Source organism: Chroicocephalus ridibundus, chromosome Z, assembly GCF_963924245.1.
Source record: "Chroicocephalus ridibundus chromosome Z, bChrRid1.1, whole genome shotgun sequence".
Classification (NCBI taxonomy): domain Eukaryota; kingdom Metazoa; phylum Chordata; class Aves; order Charadriiformes; family Laridae; genus Chroicocephalus; species Chroicocephalus ridibundus.
In genome coordinates, this window is record NC_086316.1 from 21,225,703 (window position 1) to 21,243,079 (window position 17,377).

The following is a 17,377-nucleotide window of genomic DNA, read 5'->3' on the forward strand; positions in this document are numbered from 1 at the left end:
AAAGCTAAATTTACAGGTGTTAATCTCATTTAGAAATGACAGGTACTTAGCAATATCAACTTCAGCAATATACTTCAATGAAATTCTGCAAGCCTATTTAAAGTCTATTACGGCTGCTGACATCAATCTGCCAAGCTGCACAGTGCTAAGCTCCACTAAAGATTTGCACCTATAAATTTAGCTACTGTTATATTTGAATTAAATACACTGTGTTTCTCCATATAGGCAACTACAGACATAAGGCACTGAGGTAGACGGGCAATAAAGCAGAATTGTCATGGAGCCTCTGATACCAGTTTTGCCTGAACAAGGGCTGAAGTTCAGACTCCCAACTGGGTTTACATTCCAGCCCTCTCCACAGTGTTTTAGTCTGGATTTCCAGACTTTCCACTTAAAATTTCACTTTTTCCCCGATGAATACAACAGTAAAGGACATATTCCTACTCCAACTGCTCATAGGAATATGAACACTACAGGAGAATCCCAAAACCTCAACTTACATGAAATATTTTAAAGGTACACCCATGTACTCATGTATATGCATGCATGCACACACAAGTACAGACACATACAAAGGGACACACACACACAGTTTATAATTAGCTGTACCTATTAAGACTCAGCAAAGACCAAATGAATGCCTGTTTCCCTACCCCCAGCCAAATGACAACTTCTGGAGCTGCAGATGATAGGTGGCAGGCAGACAGGTGGCAGATAAGTATATTCGTCCTGAAAAATTAGTTAAAGGTTAAAAAAATAATAAATGTTGTGCTAGTCCTGTGGAAAAGAAATGTCTCATATCCTGAAGCGGCACAGTTACCACAACCAAATTTTACCCTTAACTATAGGCATTGTTCATTTTTCAAAAATTTATCTATATGCAATGCAACTTCAATAATCACCAACCAGCTGAGAGGGTTTTGTAAAAATTAAGCAGTAAGAAGCATTTTAAACCTATAATATATATTTCAGTTTGAGGAAAAATGTAAATCTTGGAAGTAGTTTGAAAATAGTTGGCAACTTTTCCTCCCAGAGTAAATCTGAAGGCTCAAAAATAAATATTCAAGAGCATTAATTTGTTTCTAGATGTGTGCGTGCAAGTAAAACAGCAGCCATAATGTGGAAATTTGAGTCACATTTTGCAACTAATTGGAAGCAGATTAGAATTCTGCCTCAGGGGAACATTGTCAAACTAGAAGCTGGAGCAAATGAAGAAAGAGGTGAAAGCATCGTGAAGAGCTGACAGATTTACAGTGCTCAAGGCAATAAACGGGTACTAGATGAAAATGAATGTGCTTCACTGTACTGCATGCAGTTTTCAGTCATATCTCAGCAATAACAGCATACAGCCACGAACCTATTATTTTCAGAGAGATGGTGAACGAAAGAGTAAGAATGAACAAAACACTATTCAGGCGGTGTGCAAAAAAATATAAATTATACAGTGGCTCAAGTTGTTACCAGAATAATCAAATTGGTCACACTGGGCCCTGTTTTGTAACCTGGACTCATCTCAAGCAGGGCTTACACAGACATAATGCAATGAACTACTTACTTGAGTTGAGAAAGGGCTGTAAGCCCTTGCTTACTGTGAACAAGAGTCAAAGCATTAAGCTCTTAAGAGGGGGGGGGGAAATCACAGAGATTTTATATTTTTAAAGCTAAGAAAGACACAGAACCCTGCAGACAGATAAACTGGAGGCAGGAGGGAAAAATCCTTTTCAGAGGGTGATTAGGAAAGGTTGGAGGGGAATATAAAAATGAAAATAAAGTGCAGGGGCTAATGTACCAATGCTGTAATGGAAACAGCTGCTGGCTTTCTCCTTCAGTGTTTGGCATCTGGTGCAGCATCACAGGAAAGACTGTTAAAGGATCTGGACATGAAATGTAAATACAGACTATTAGCCAAAACTCAGTTGCTGTATTTATAAAACAGTAGCAGCTCTTTTTTTTTTTTTTTGTATGTGTGTGTATATCTATATATACACATGCATATATACACCTCCCCCATATATATGAATACATATATTGACATACATGGATACATACACGTATACAGTCCTGACCTTAAACAGCAACTAGTACTGCTATTACATGACACTGCACCTTACTACTGGCTGAGGTGGGTAAGAACATGGATTTAGTTTTTTAGTAACACTGGGTGTGGAACAACCACCTTCATTGTTCTCAAATTGCAGCCGTATTTTTTCTTCAAATTCCAGAACTCTGGTGCAATTCAACATACACTGCCTAACGTTAAACCCAGGGCAAAAATTAACCAGTAAAACATTATGTCAAATATGTTCAATAGATCCAGAAGTACTCCTGGAATATTAGATCCTTATTGTCAGTGAAAGCTAACTAAACAACTCCCTGGACATTTACTAAATCAAATTTAAAACTCCTAGCAGCAAAACAAAGTTCAACTGAGTAATGAGGTCCATTTCTAATTGTATTTGCTTCTAACTATTACCTTTTGTCGCAGAGATACAGATTTGGTTTCATTTCCCTCCTTCAAAAAGGAAGAATTGGCAAGAACATGAAACCCTGAAACATGCAACTACTGCCATTACTCCACTGCTATAAGCCTATAATAAAGCACAGATTTGATAGTACTATCCATGTAGTGTGGCGAACCACACACAAATAAACAGTTCTCCATGAAGAATGAAAACCCAAAGACCAAACCCTTCCAATTCAAACATTATTGTTGCTTTTAACATAAGCCATCCACAGAAATCAGCCAAGGAGGTGACAGGAAATCCAAAAATAATTTGGTCTGGCCCTATGCGCTATGAGAAAGGAGATTACAAGTTGCTTTTCGCTCTTTTTACTGGCTGAGGGAAGCAGTGAAAAATGTAAAAGCTACGCGTATGTAGCAGACACCTATGGTACCACTCCTGCGACAGACATATTTCTACCATAGCTCAGCACAGCATCACTGAAATTCACCAATAAAGGTAGCATTTGAGCAGTGTGAATTTATGGGGGGGGGGGGGGCAGGGTTGGTGGTGGACTTAACAAAATCCCTGAAGTAATTCAATCGCTAAAATGCAAATGACTAAATGTGTGCAAAATCAAACTGTCTAGTGCACACAGTTAAAGAGGCCAGATGTGTCTCAAAATTTCCTGGGAAACCGAGCCGAAACTTGGCAATTTCTTTTATCAGAACGAAGAAAGCGAGCTCTAGGAGTTTATAAAAGTGTGACCAATCGGGGCTTAGTCTTCTGTTGCTAATTGAAGCATGAAAAAAAGAGCCAGTTTCTGAGGGTAAGCTACAAACATATACTTTTTATATTCCACTGCCACATGATAAAAAACAGAATCAAGATGACTGGTAGAAACTTGACTGGCAACCAAAGACCATGCTATTATTTCAAACTGTTATGGGAAAGCAATAAAATTGCTACCAGGTCTCCTCATGTTACTCCTCAATAAAAAGAAGCCATCAGGGAAATAAGAGGAAAAGAAAACACATCAAAACCTCTAAAGTTCCTTTAAGTAAAAATACACTTCTGTGGCATAATGCCATCTGCTTCTTGGTTAACTGACAAGACAATTCAACAACTAGAATACCAGTGTTTTGAAAACATCAAGTAACCACAATCAATATATTTTAGTTTGCTCTTTTGACTGCAGAAACTGCATTCACGTGCCTCTGTTGGCATATGCTTCAAACATTCCCACGAGGACATTTTTCTTACGTTATTATTTGGTGGAGATTCTTAGGAGACAGAAACACCTCAGCCAGGCTGGTGCCCAGGAGTAAGATTTAAGCTAGGAAGACTCAAAAATGGGGAGAAGATGATGGGAGAGGATAAGGGAACCATATGTTCAGTGTTTATTTTTTCTGAACAGTTGGACTCGATGATCTTAAAGGTCTTTTCCAACCTAAATGATTCTATGATTTGTGAAGATCAGTAAATCAAAATGGTTGAGGAAGATTATCATAAAGGACATACAATTCAACATGGCACGTCTTCACTTCCAAATTACTGAAACAAAGAGCTTCACATTTCATTCCCAATGGCTTTGATCTGAATAAACTCAGTGGATGTTACATGTAGATGCTAGAAGAGTTGATCCCTTAGTTTTGAGGTTCAGCAGTATTTGCCAACAAAAAAGCAGACATATTATAAACTTTTGTCACTAAAATACAACTTTCTTACTTACAGTGTTGGCTTAAGGTTTCAGAAAATTTAATCAACAATATAGCTACCCTAGAGCTGGAAAACCTACATATAGTGTCATCAATCCTATCTCATTACATGCAACTCACCCTACGCCCTCATTTAAGTTGTTTAATCAAGTAATCTTATATATAAGCATATGTATTATGCATGTGTACATGTACATGCAACCAGGGGCATCAGAGCAAACTACCTATTCCCACCCCCTTGAATTTTCTCTCAGCTTCTTCAAAAAAGGGGGAAAAAAATTTACAAAGAACTTTCTTGTCAGTCAAGTCACTCTGAATAGTTTTACAACCTTTCATTCAAATGTAAAGGCTTTGTTCCCATTGCCAAGACCATTTAGTCAGAATTAAAAGAGAAAATGCAATAGAGAATGCTTACTGAAACCCTGGCTACAGCACAACCAAAAGTCATAGTCTGATCTTCATATTTGCCCAAATGGCTATTCATAGCCTGCAGTATATCGTGATTTTAATTCAAGAATGTAATTATAATGAAAAAAAAAAATCTTGCGATTTAAAAATCTCATTTTAACAAAACCCCTCAAGTCCTGCTATGAAAACTGGTTGTTATCTTTATTAAAATTATCTCATTTCAAACATATTTTTAAGTAAATTTTAAAAAGCTTGTATTATTAGTCACTTTGGTGAAACGCTACACCACAAAAGGACTCCACTGGGCACCAACACTGGTGCAAGAAGGGAAAAAGAAAAAAAGTTCCTCAAATTGAAAAGAAAAAAGATAATAATTATAAAATAACTTCTCTAAATTTTAAAAAGCTATTTACTTTTTCTAATTATGTCATCATCAGAAATTTTCATTAACACCATTTTGCTGTCTTTCACCCAACAGGGGAGGTTATGACAGACTAAAATTTTAAAAAGATTGATCTATTTTCTGTGATTATTATTATTAAAAAATAAAAATAACTCCTTGACACGTAAACACACTAAAACACTATTTTTTTGCAAAACCATGGCCAGCCCTTCAGCTGAAGTCATGGTATCCACAGATCCACAGGTGTGACCCTATCTGAGGACTCATGGAAGGATGTATTTCTGTTGTAAGAAATAAAGCACAATTGAGAAGTCAGATAATCTCTCCAGCCTTCCAGGAAAATGCAGTGACATATCACCATGTACGTTAGAACATTATGTAAGTAAAATATAAAACTGGTACAGTGCTAAGTATATTACGTAAAGAATAACCTGGTTGTTGGATTATCTGTACAAAGTATCTCAGCTCAGAGCAAGGCAGACTCTAAAACTTGGTTATATTCAGCAATCCCAATTATATATGCCATGGAACAAATCTGGAACATGTAGCTCACACGCCATTCAGAAACTGAGTACTGTATCTGAGAAATACAGAACATGCGGTAACAACACAAAGCTGCCTAAGTAGCTGCGGAAGTAATCTAACCTTTTTTCAAGGGTGGGTGACGAAAAACCAAAATAGAAGTAAAGGTGGTGTTTCTAATAGCAGAAATGTTAGGATTTCTGAGACCATACTCCCGATGATGCTCATAAAATGTGCTCGATACCACATGTACCAATAACACCATGTAAGATGTGGAGAAACACAGGGGTTTGTTTTACTCTTTTACTCCACACAAGTAAAAAGAATGCTTCAAAAAGAACACTGCATCCAAGGCCATGGCTCTAGGGTCAAGGATGCATAGGCTGTCAAGATACTGCTGACATATTGTGCATTTTGAAGGAAATTCTAATTCTAAGCATAGTTGGCCTTCATCCACGGACTCCCATTTCTTTATACCCTCTCTTTAGGCAAGTCTTCTCATCTACTGTTTCACAGATTACACTTGTTGACCTTTAATACTATGTGTGGCTCTGAGACATATGTGTAATCCTAGTGGCTTCAGAGGTGACCAAAGGGTGCCAGGATATAATCTCACACTCATTATTAACCTCACAACTGACACCTTTTTGGGGATATCTCAGACACCTGCTCTCCTACCTGTCCAATGGATTTTAACAAGTGGATGCGTGCATTCTAGCTCTCAACTGGAACAGTCTTGAGGTGGCCTGGGTAGTCAGCAGGGCTTACTCAACTGTTCTGAGACCCAGTGACCTCCAAACCATGGAGGCACTGGGACCACCATCCATCAGGCCAGCAGGTACAGAACATGGTGGGATTCTGGACACATGCAGCACAGTGACGCAGGAGAGAAACAGAAGCAGATCTGTGTAGCCCTGTACAATGTACAAATTTTCAATTGATAATGGGTACCGTGATGTTCCACCCTGCACCTACTCTGAACAGTCTTATCTAAGGGAACTTTTTTTTCCCCCGCTGTTGTGGATTGTTGGGTTTTTGTGAATACACCTGTTTTACAAAACAAGCACAGGACAAGGCCTGCTCTCGCTGAAGGAACAGCATTTAGGCTACTTTTACAAATGCAAATCGCATGGATAACACAGAGCAAATAAAGGGGAACCCGCATGCAACATGCAAAGGATGTGTCCAATTAACAGAGGGCAGGCCACAGAGTCTCCCACAAACGTCAGTATGATGGAGCCTACGGATGACACCTTTTAAAAACTAGATCATTCCTTTCTTTAAAAAAAATCAGGAGTTTTAGCACACAAGAAAAACCGCACGTTTCAGATTTATGATTTACGTTGTTGTCGATAAAATAGCGTTCCAATTATCAAAGGCCTGGTAGGAGAAGCTGGAATGCATTATGTGTTAATGATCACTACCAGGGGTCCAAGCTTTACTCTTTTGTCAGAGCTGCAGCAGATCCTCCCCGCAGCTTCACCATTAACATGTCTGTTTCCTGTCAGACTACTCAGAGATAATGTCATTTATCTCAGGGCGGCACAAGACCAGTCATTAGCTTCAGTAAAAGACCTCAAACAAAGGCCGGATGGCGTTTTATCCAGGGCTGGTAGGCTGCAGCCAAGAATCTCATTGCCTAACAGTTCAGAACTTAAGATATCTTTAAAAGAGTAATTTTCCCGCTATCAACGATTCTAGAACACTTCTCTGAAGAGCAGGAAAGTCTCTGCATGGAAAATTTTAGTCAGTGGTTTTATCATGTGCAATTAGGTGACTGATAAGAGCTTGCTAAAGTTATCCTTTGAGAGGCATTTCCCCCCTCCCTCCCCCCTTTCCTTTTACCTCGTCGGGAAAAATTGACAGAATAATTCAGGTTCTACCTAAATAGTAAGACCTTTGAAGAGCTGACCCTTATTGTGTTTGCCTGCAGGAGGTGATTCACTATTATAAATTCTTCAATGACTGAGCTTCTGGAAATCTCTTTAAATGAAAGTGGAACTGGTTAACTGTATGTACGAACATGTGTTTTCACAGTCTCTCCTGTATTATTGCATTTCAGAAAGCTTCTATAAAGTGCCAGGTGAACTTTTTAAAATAATGATAATAATAATAAAAAAAGAAAGAGAGTCGAAAAAATATGAGCAAATCTCAGCTATTCAATTCCTGGTTTTATGCTGAAAACTAGGAACAGATGGTACTTTCCATGTACTTGAATCTGGTTATTGAACACCTCTATGGTTACGGGAGATTTTGCTTAGCACTTTTAACATACATTTCATTTATTGGACTATAAAATGCTACTTTGGAAAAACAAGTCTTTATATAGCTATAATTAAAACAGTCTTGCAGGAAAGCCCTTTAACATGGAGAACGTGGTTAACCTCATGACATCTGGACAATCAATCCTTTCCTTTTTACTGGGTATTTATGAAGTTATTAAAATTGTAAAATTACCAATGCCCAAAGCGAAATTATTTTTTTTTTCCTCTCAGTAGTTCCGAGTAAGGTTATCAGCTCCCCTTTACTTTATGCTCTAAATGTTCTAGGCCGCCCCCCCCTTGTGCTCCGCTGGCTCTTGCTTTGCAGGGGAACTCAATAGCGGATCTGGCTGTACATATTGGCAGAGGTCGGCAGGTTCACATGGAAAGCCAAAGGGCAACACCTCTTCACCCAGCTCAAAAAGCACCGTCACACTACGAGACAGCACTACAGAACTTTAAGAACCTTGAGCTGTGCTTATTGTTAGACACCCATAGTTATCAATGTTTTTAACAGCTAAATCCCTTATGTAGCTTTCAAAACAGTTTGCTGTCAAACAACAATGGACTTTGTTCTTTAATTACAGCAAGTGACCTCCCTGCCCTTTTATTTCACAGTGAATAAACTACACCCAAGGCCGGCAAGAGAAGTACATGAAAAGCATATCTCCATAACATCATTAATCAAAGCATGTACTTAAATGATTTACATCAATAGGTAAAATGCACAGTTCCCCGATGGAGTGTAAAACACCCTCGATCCTGCTATTAAAAAAAAAAAAGTGAAGGTAAAATAAACAATAGCAGCCAACATGTTAATTTGCTGAAGACAACTTTCTGATGTGAAATGCAGTCTTAATGAGAAGCAATAAGCTAACACAAGAGAAAAATTCAGTCCTGGAGTATCACTAGACTGATTCATTTAAAAACTGCAACTAGACACCTCTGATTACAGCTTTGTATCTTCTGTATTATTTTCACGTAAGCATACTGATTTTCACGTGCCAAATACAATTTTCCTGTATATCAGAGTAAATTGTGGCTGTCTGAATCCCCAAATCTCCCTGTAACACGCACAAAGCAAATTCTTGTAAATATTCTGAACACTTTTCAATGAAACAGCTGTTAAGAACACAAAAAGCTTTGCTAAAACAGATGAAGAGTTCATGCTGACAAACAGTCAGTAACTGTGCTAAAAACGGTACAGATGAAAAATGGAAAATGGAGACAGGTTTTAACACCAAAAATCTTAGGAGTGGTTAGCCTACCTGTCAAAGCTACTTATTCAGACATGTCACTGGTGGGTTAACCACAAGATGGTCTGCACAAATATAGCTCAAACATCTTAGAATTACAGCATACTTTGACTTTATCCACATATTAGGGGAGTGGCGACTTTTACAACATACTTGCGGTTTCGGCATAAAAGAGCCAGCAGAACACAGTCATTGATTTAATTAGGCTTCATAAGATCCAATTTATCATGTTTTACATGACTTTCTGCAGCAAGGAAACAGAATAAATAGACCAAAAATAGACATTGAAGCATGCTGTGAAAGCTAAACAGTGACTACAACTCCTGGGAATCTGCTCCAAGCTTTTCACAAATAGTAAACAAATGCAATATTATATTCCACACCACATACAAAAACCTGTAGATTTTGCATTGGCAGGCATGAACTCATTTGTGTCTAAGAGGAAACATCCAAATTCATGAGACGTGTCTTTCACAACGTTAAGATAGCTGGAAATTTATTTTCACAGGCAGGCTTGAAAATTATTTATTTATCTACAGACACAAGGTGCTTTGTGCAAGTACACCATATACATTCTAGTGTTTAAACAGTGAAAGTGCGAGAACACTTAAGGAATCTGAAAGCCTTAAAAATGTATCTTTCTCATTATTAAACAGATGGGAAAAAAGCCATTAGAACAAATACAAAACACTTAAGTTTCAGTAAAAGAGCCACAGGCTGGTTTTAAGGTTGCAACCGTTGTCAGCAAGGAGCTTGATTATTATTGTCTGTCTAGAAGGGGCCAGTCTTTGGGAAGAGAAACACTCAGGGATGTTATTTGAGGCAGGGAGCAAGGACAGCACTGTGCCAGACAACGGCTAATGCTGGGCGACTCCGATGGGCGAAGCCCACATTGAAGTCAGTGCGTGTCCACAGCAGAGGCTGTGGCTGGAAACGCAACCTCAAAACCTCCTCCTGGAGCAACAGCTACACATGCCAAGTGCACCAGGGGCTCCAAAAACCCCTCCACACACACGTCTGCTCCGAATTCACATGCCATCCAATTTACACTGCACGTCAGGTTACTCCCATGTACATGGATCCTTCATACAATTTCCTGTGTGACTAGAGAGTGAAAAGAACACAAAAACGGGAGAAACCACACCACCCTCTAATCTCTGTTGCCATGACAGCAGCCTTTGAGATACTGAAATGTTCAGATTGCCAGCTAAACAAAATTGTTGAATGTGAACATTTGGCTGAGAGATTAAAAGGCTAAGGGGGTGGCAAAAGGGCAGTACCTCCCACATTCCAGGCAGCCACTGAATCCAATCAAATGGCTCTGACTCTTTAACCACAGCCATTGTGAAGACCGGATTAGGGCAATTTATCTAGATAGTTAAAACAGATTAGAGAACTGCAATTTGAAGACTATTGGCAACAGAAGTAAATGCCTACTGTACTAAGTTAATAAAGAGACCGTGAGATTTTAGGACACCTTTCCGCCGCGAACAGAACTTTCACAAATCATGGCACAAATGTACACACATGAATTACAGCAATCTGTTTTTCTCATCTGCATTTAGAAAAGGTCACAAGGCTCATTCAAATTCATCCGTAGATATGCTATCTTAAAAGCAATAATATGCATACAATATGAAATTTAATTTGTTCTTTGCCTTGAACAGAAGCCCTTGAAATTATCTTCCAATTTTAACAAATATCTGATGTCGTGAACACCCAAATCTAATCCTCCAGTCGACTTAAGTACTACAAAAACTCCAACATGATGGAAATACAAAAAAGCCGGTAACGGATCATAAAAATACGTAACTTTTCCCTGAGACCTTCAGCCCTTCCAGACGCTTGCAGACCATATAGTTAACACTGACCCGAAAGTTTTCCCATCCCTGAACATTCACTCAGGGAAGTTGTAAAAGCAGGTAATTTAAGACCAACAGCTGACAATAAAGTCACAATCTAACACCCTGAGATTGTTCATTGGGGGTGTGTGAGGGTGGTGTTGGTTTGCTTTATTTTGCAGGCAGACCAGGTTATCTTTGTTTAACAACCTGTAGAATTCACCGGACTCATAATCCGGGGCCAACGCTTGCCCCAAGGTCCCCCAGAAGATGCCTTCTGCCCTACAGACAGAACAATTCCCGCCGACACCAGAACCTCCTTCAAACAGCGGTTAACAAAAGCCAAGCTCTCCCTCCACCCTTCCCAAAGAATGGAGTCGTGGCCATCTATTCTGAGAGAAAGCATCCTTCATAACGCAACGTAACAGAAAGGAAGAAAAAACACACACCCCCATCTGATTTCTTTCATACATTTCAACCACTCAACAAACGAGCAGTTCGCATCCAAGAGTCGGCGGGGCTCAGGCAGGAAAGCTCCCCCCAGACGGGAGACAAACTGCTCCCCTCTGTTCCGAAAGCTCTTTTGCAGACAGGCACATCTCAGCACAAGGTGCATTCCCTTCCTCCCAGCCTCCTCCTTCCAGCAGGACGAGAGGCACCTCCTGGCTGCTGGCTCCTTCCTCCCCGTCCTCAACGCCAGCTTCTGGGGCCTCTGGGCTGCCGTACCACAGCAGCACCCAGGACGACAAGCATCCTGTGCCTCCACAAAGAAGCCCAGCGGTGGAGCCCGGGACTCTCCCGGTGCCTCCTCTTTCCCCCACCAAGCACTATCTCAACTCCGGACAGCGGGTCAGGGGAGAAGGGTCCCTTTGGAACTGGGAGAGGAACAGCCACCAATGCCCCGCCAGTGCTGTGGAGAAGTGTCAGCACATAGGAGACCTGCTGCTCCGGGTGCCTGAGCTGCAACACCCCCCTAGGCAAACACACCGACCTCCAGCCTGCAAACACGTGCCATCCTGCTGGTACGGACACTGCTGCTCTCTGCTAAAACCAGGGACAGCTCAGTCAGGGTCATCTCAGGGTTTCTGCTTCTGGGCAAGCACAACCAAAAAGAAGACTTAAAGACAGAAATGTTCTCCAGGTCTGAGGACAGGGAGGGGGAATCTTAAGGAAGAGCAGCACACTCAAAACATGGTGTCCTCTGGCTAGGAAAGAGGTCTCAGGGTTGTTTGGGGTCTTTTTTTTAAGAGAGAGAGGAAGAGCAGATGCACGTCACAAGTACACAGCAGAGAGAAGGACACAGGAGCCAAACACACAGTTGTGGAACATTTATTATAGACACAAGGAGACACAGAAGAGAAGAGGTGGAGAGGAGCTTTGTCCTACCTTTTCTGTTTTCAATTTCTTGATTCGCCTGTGGCTCTCCTCCTCCTCCTCTTCCTTCTTTACCAAAATAGAGTTCCCCATTAACCCTGAATCCGGGGTACTTTTGCTCACCTCCCCCACAGCAGAGGAGGTGCAGTGGAAGGGGCTGCTGCTTCCACCACCGCCTCCCTTGGCCCCAAAGCCATAGAGGTGCCCAGGGGGAGCCTGGCTATTGCCACCCCCACTGCCGTTGGGGTGGCCCTGCTGCAGGTCGTGCTGCTTGTCCTTCCTGGATTTTCCTGCATCCTTATCCCTCTTGGAGCCTCTGCTGCCCGGGGCTTTACCTGGTTTCTCCTCTTTGTTTTTCCCACAAGAGGCAATGGTGGTGGTGTTGCTGGTGTTGTTATTATTGCCGTTTGGGTTACTGCTCACGCTTTGACCCAATGCTGAATTCATGCCAGTTGCCTCTCCAGGGCGCCCTTGGACTTCCTGCCTCTTGCCAGCACTGCTGATCTCAGGAATCCCATACAAGGCAGCAGAAGGCAGAGATTTATTAGCATCCTTAGAAGTTTTACTCCTTTTCACTTTTGATTTGCTAGTCTCTTTGTGAGAGGAATTCCCCTGGGGAGCAGAGGGCTGAACAGAAGCAAATTTTAGGCCATCAGCTAAGGCTGAGGTAGCATTAGCCCCACTGGAAGCCAGACCCCCGCAATCCTTGGAGCTGGTGTTGCTGCTGCTGGTGGTATTAGTAGAATTATTCATCTCAAATTTCTGTCTGTCCTTTTCCAAATCGGCGTCCAAATCGATTATTAAATTCCCAACACCGATTTCCCAATCATCGCCACTGTCGTAAGTGTCAACCGCGTTTGGATCCACACCTTTTTCTGCAGTGGAAGTGTTCAATGACATCCTGAAGATGAGATCTCTAGAGTAAAAATCCGATGAACTTTCCTTTGGAGATGCGGGGACATTCGTTTATCTCCGTTGGGCTCTCTTTAAGTTCAACTCTTCTTGTCTTCCTCCCCCAGGTGCGTCTAGGTTCACAACCCGCAGTCCACGTCCACCTTGTCCTGTGGGGAGGGGGGAAAAGTTGAATATTTCTTCTCTGGGTATTACCAGAATATAAGACGACTAATAAAAAGGGGGCAAGAAAGGGGGAGCGAAATCATGCACCATTGCCACGTTTTTTTCTTAAGTTTGTTAAACCGGAGGCAGCGGCCGTGATGCTTTTATAGTGAGCATCTTTAATCTAGTTGTATACCAACGTCCACAATTGCTCTTAAAAAGTCATGTCCACAAAAAAGGGGAAAAAAAAAAGATAGAAAAAAAAAGAACTACATGATTTAAATCCACAAAGCTCAGGAAATACAGTCTTAGAAGTGGTGCCTAGCTGTTCGAGCACATGTTGTAATCTAACCCCTTGGACCACCACCTAGGCACGAAAGGGAGTAAAGGAAGGACACAGATTCACTCTTCACTGCATTCCATGGATTTTGTGGCTTTAAACCAGACCCTTGAAGTTTTGTGACTCTCCTACATTATCTTTTACCCCCCTTCTACTTAATCTCTTGGGGGGGGGGGGAGGGAGGGAGCACTAAGGGAAGTGGGAAACCTAATTTTCCTTGCCACAATACAGCTTCTGTTAAAAACCAACAACCTATAAACACAAACGTCTACTGGAAAATATTAACTCCATAGGTTAAAAAAAAAAGAAAAAAGAAAAAAAAGAAATAAAAAGGTCTTCTTTCTTTAAAAAAATTATTCTCAAGATAACAGTTCTAAAAGCAGTTCAGCAGTTCTAATGTACTCCTAGGTCACACAATTGTTAGGTCTGTTAAATATAGTATTACTGACTGTACAGGAAACTGATTAAGACATACACTTTAAGTGATCTGCACCAAGGTGGCCTCAGTGACCGCAAATGAGTGTGTGTTTGACAAAGCTTAGTTAAAACGATTTTTAAAGGGATCTCTCCCTTTTACAGTCGACTGTCGAAATATTTATACATATATAGGCATAATGCTTACCTTTAATCCTTTATCATTTTTTAATTAAACCAGCAAATCAAAATGCTGTGTTCCCACTCGTCTCAGCAACAACTCTGTGCCTCATTTTACTTAAAGACCAAGTGATCAAGAAGTAGAAAGCAAGTATCATCTCAGCCAGTATAAATCGGTCAATAACATATCTCCCCTACTTTGGCACACGGATCAGAAGTCCTTTTTTTTTGTTTGTTTAGGTTTTTTTTCCTCCTTGCTTAAAGAAAAAAAAAAAAAAACAGTAAGAAAAAAAAAATGCTGATCCCCACAACTTTAGCAGCTGGTTGGTAATATTTCACATTCAGAACTGAAGCATCAAGGACCAGATTTTTGTTTGTTTGCTTTTCCTGAATGAGCACCGAGAGGTAATAATCATCACAGTTAATTTAAGAAGAAGAAAAAAAAAAAAAATGTTTCCCCAACTTCACACTCCGTCTTCAGCCCCGGACCTGGGAGCCATCCTGATCAGTAAGTAATGATCCCATGAAACAAACCTACAGGCGCCCGGGTGTTACAAGACAGAATGTGCTAACATCGGGATAAATTAGTGAAAGGGAGGAAGGAAAAAAAGAAGAAGAAAGGACTGAAAATCTGGGCTGGATTCCGCCTGTTAGTTGGGAAGTGGCATTTTTTTCGCCCGTCCTGACAGATCTGATTTCTTGAAGTAACTTGAGGGGAAACGGAGGGGGGGGGAGGGACGGGGGGGGGGGAGAGGCGAGGAAGAGGAGGAGCGGGAGGGGGGAATCACTGATCTGATAAACCGGTTATCAAAACATTTTGTGGGAGTGGAGGGAGGACAGCGTGCTCTCAAACCAAGTAAATTTTCCCAGGGATAAGCTTTTCGGGGAGGGGGTGGGTGGGTGAGGATGTCTGCCGTCGCCCTCCCCCCTTCCCCCCCGCCTCAAATCAACGCTTTTTAAAAACGGTAATAAAATGGGGGGGGGGGGGGGGGGAAGCATAGGCACAAATCAGTTTCAAATTGCTGTCTCGGAAGAAATAATAATAATGGGGGGGGGGGGGAAAGGCAGTAAAAAAACAAACACACAAACCAAAAAACAAACGGGAGCTTGGGCTAATCAGTCATGCGGTAAGTAATTCAGTAATTAGAGTCCGAGGAGATAAAGCAGACGACCCTTTTTTCAGGACAGATCGCTCCCACCTCATTGTCTCGGCAAAGCCTCGCAGCCTACTTCTTACCCCCTCCCCCTTCTTCCCCCCCGCCTTCCCCAAGTCAGACGGTCTCGGAGCTTTAGCTTAGTATTTTTAATTAGCCGGCGATGGGAAGCTAAAAGCCGTAATGAATTGCCGGTGGCGGGCGGGAGGCGGGGGGAGTGAAGTGAGGGGAAGGGGGGGGGGGAGGAGGGGCGCTCGCGCCAGCAACCGCCAACCCCCGAGGCGCGGCGGTTCCGTTACAGTTCAGGCCTCCCGCGTCACGTGAGGCCGGCGGGCTCCATTGGCTGTCGTGACAACAAAAAAAAAAAAAAAAAAAAGGAAAAAAAAAGAAAAAGAAATGGGTGACAAGCGCATCCAGCGAGCGCCGGACGGCTCTTTAACACGCCAAAAAAAGAAAAAAAAAAAAAAAAACCAAAAAAAGCCCAACCAACCCCACATCGCGACAGGCGGCCTCTCACCGCCACACACCACCCCCACACAACGGGGATGGGCGGGGGGGGTGTCCCTGCAGCCCGGGGGGCTCGCGGCGGCGAAGGACCTCGGGAACCCGCCGTTACCTCGGGGCCGACCGGCGACCCCCGCCCGGCCGCCCGCCCCCCCATATACCCCCCATCAACCCCCCATCTCCAGCCCGGCGTCCCGGTGTGAGGGGAGCGGTGGCCGGAATGGGTCCGTACCCACCCCCCCCCACCGCACGTTGCCGCTCCTAACGAGCGCCGGGCCCGGGGGGCTGGGGGCGAAGTGGGGGGCGGGGGGGGAGGGGGAAGGGGAGGTCTGCAGGCTTGTCTGGCATGGTGTCACTTTTATTTTTCCCCCTTGGTTAGTTAAAACCCCAAAAAGGCACCATGCTTCAACACCCCCCGAGTGCACCGTCAAGTATGATTTGTGTGGCTACAGTGCTTTCACCCTCTTTATTTCCCTCAAATAACTCATCCTGCCTGTGGGATTCCTTTTTTTTTTTTTTCCTGCTTAAAACCCGAAAAAAATCCCTTGTTATCTCAACTCCCAAAACTCTTAACGCTCCCCTTTGCAGAGAAAAAATTAAAAAAAAAATAAAAATCCCCTCTAAGTGCTATAGACACACCACGCAACCGTACTTACGGTCTGTATTGGATCGAGTTGACCTTTTCCTTCTAACTGCATTTGAGTGTGTTTTTGTTGCAGCCGCTTTTTATTTTAGGGAAGGGAGAAAAAAAAAAAAAGAAAAAAACCAACTAATGTCTTCAACAGATTTATTGTGTTTGGAAGACGAGAGCACACCAGATACCATGAACCCTCCTTTCTTTCTAGAAACAAAATTAAAAAAAAAAAAAAAAACACAAAGGGGGGTGAGGCGGGGGGGGACGGTGGGGGAGGAGAAGGAGCGGCGCCTCCGCCCGTCCCCGCACCGCCGGACACCCCCGGGGGAGGCGGGCGCTGCCCCGCGGCGCGGCCGTGGCGGGGGAGTGGGACCCGCTCCGCCGCGCTACCTGAGAGCGACTTTTCTTTGTTCACAATGCCCTGTCCCTGCCGGCCAATCAGAAGCCAGCTTTTATGAAACCGGGCTCTCCGATTGGCCCGCCGCTCCTCCTGCCTGCCGGCGAGGGTGAGAGACGGAGACGCGCGCGCACACACACACACACACACACACACACACACACACACACTGTACGCACACATACACCCCCCCCGATGCACACCCCCCCATACACACACGCACCATACACACACACACTGTACACACACACAGACAGCGCACACACACGCAGATACACACACAAACACAGCCCTCAGCCACAGCCGGCAGCCTCCTGCTGCAGCCAGATTACAAATCATGTTTCCCATTTCAATTATCCTATATAACATTTAGGGCTTAGGGAAAAAAAATAAAAAGGAAGAAAGAGGGAGGAGGGGAGAAAAAAAAAAAAGAAAAACCAAGGTGGAGAGTAGCTCTGCCAAGACTCACACGTT

The 17,377-nt window shown here is 42.8% G+C and overlaps 1 protein-coding gene across 2 annotated transcripts in view; it reads right to left on the minus strand.

The window, feature by feature from the left end:
- The window catches only part of ZNF608 (zinc finger protein 608), an 88,695-nt gene extending 72,042 nt beyond the window's left edge, over positions 1-16,653 (minus strand). Inside the window, exons 1-2 of one of the 2 annotated variants that reach the window (XM_063320737.1) lie at positions 16,529-16,653; positions 12,237-13,285 (exon numbers count right to left, since the gene is read on the minus strand). In XM_063320737.1, the coding sequence (XP_063176807.1) occupies positions 12,237-13,124 (888 nt within the window). In that variant the 5' untranslated portion in view covers positions 13,125-13,285; positions 16,529-16,653. Of the gene's footprint in view, positions 1-12,236; positions 13,286-14,242; positions 14,883-16,528 lie in introns of those variants that run through there. The other variant, XM_063320738.1, reaches the window with a different exon arrangement.
- Positions 16,654-17,377: the final 724 nt, after the last annotated feature.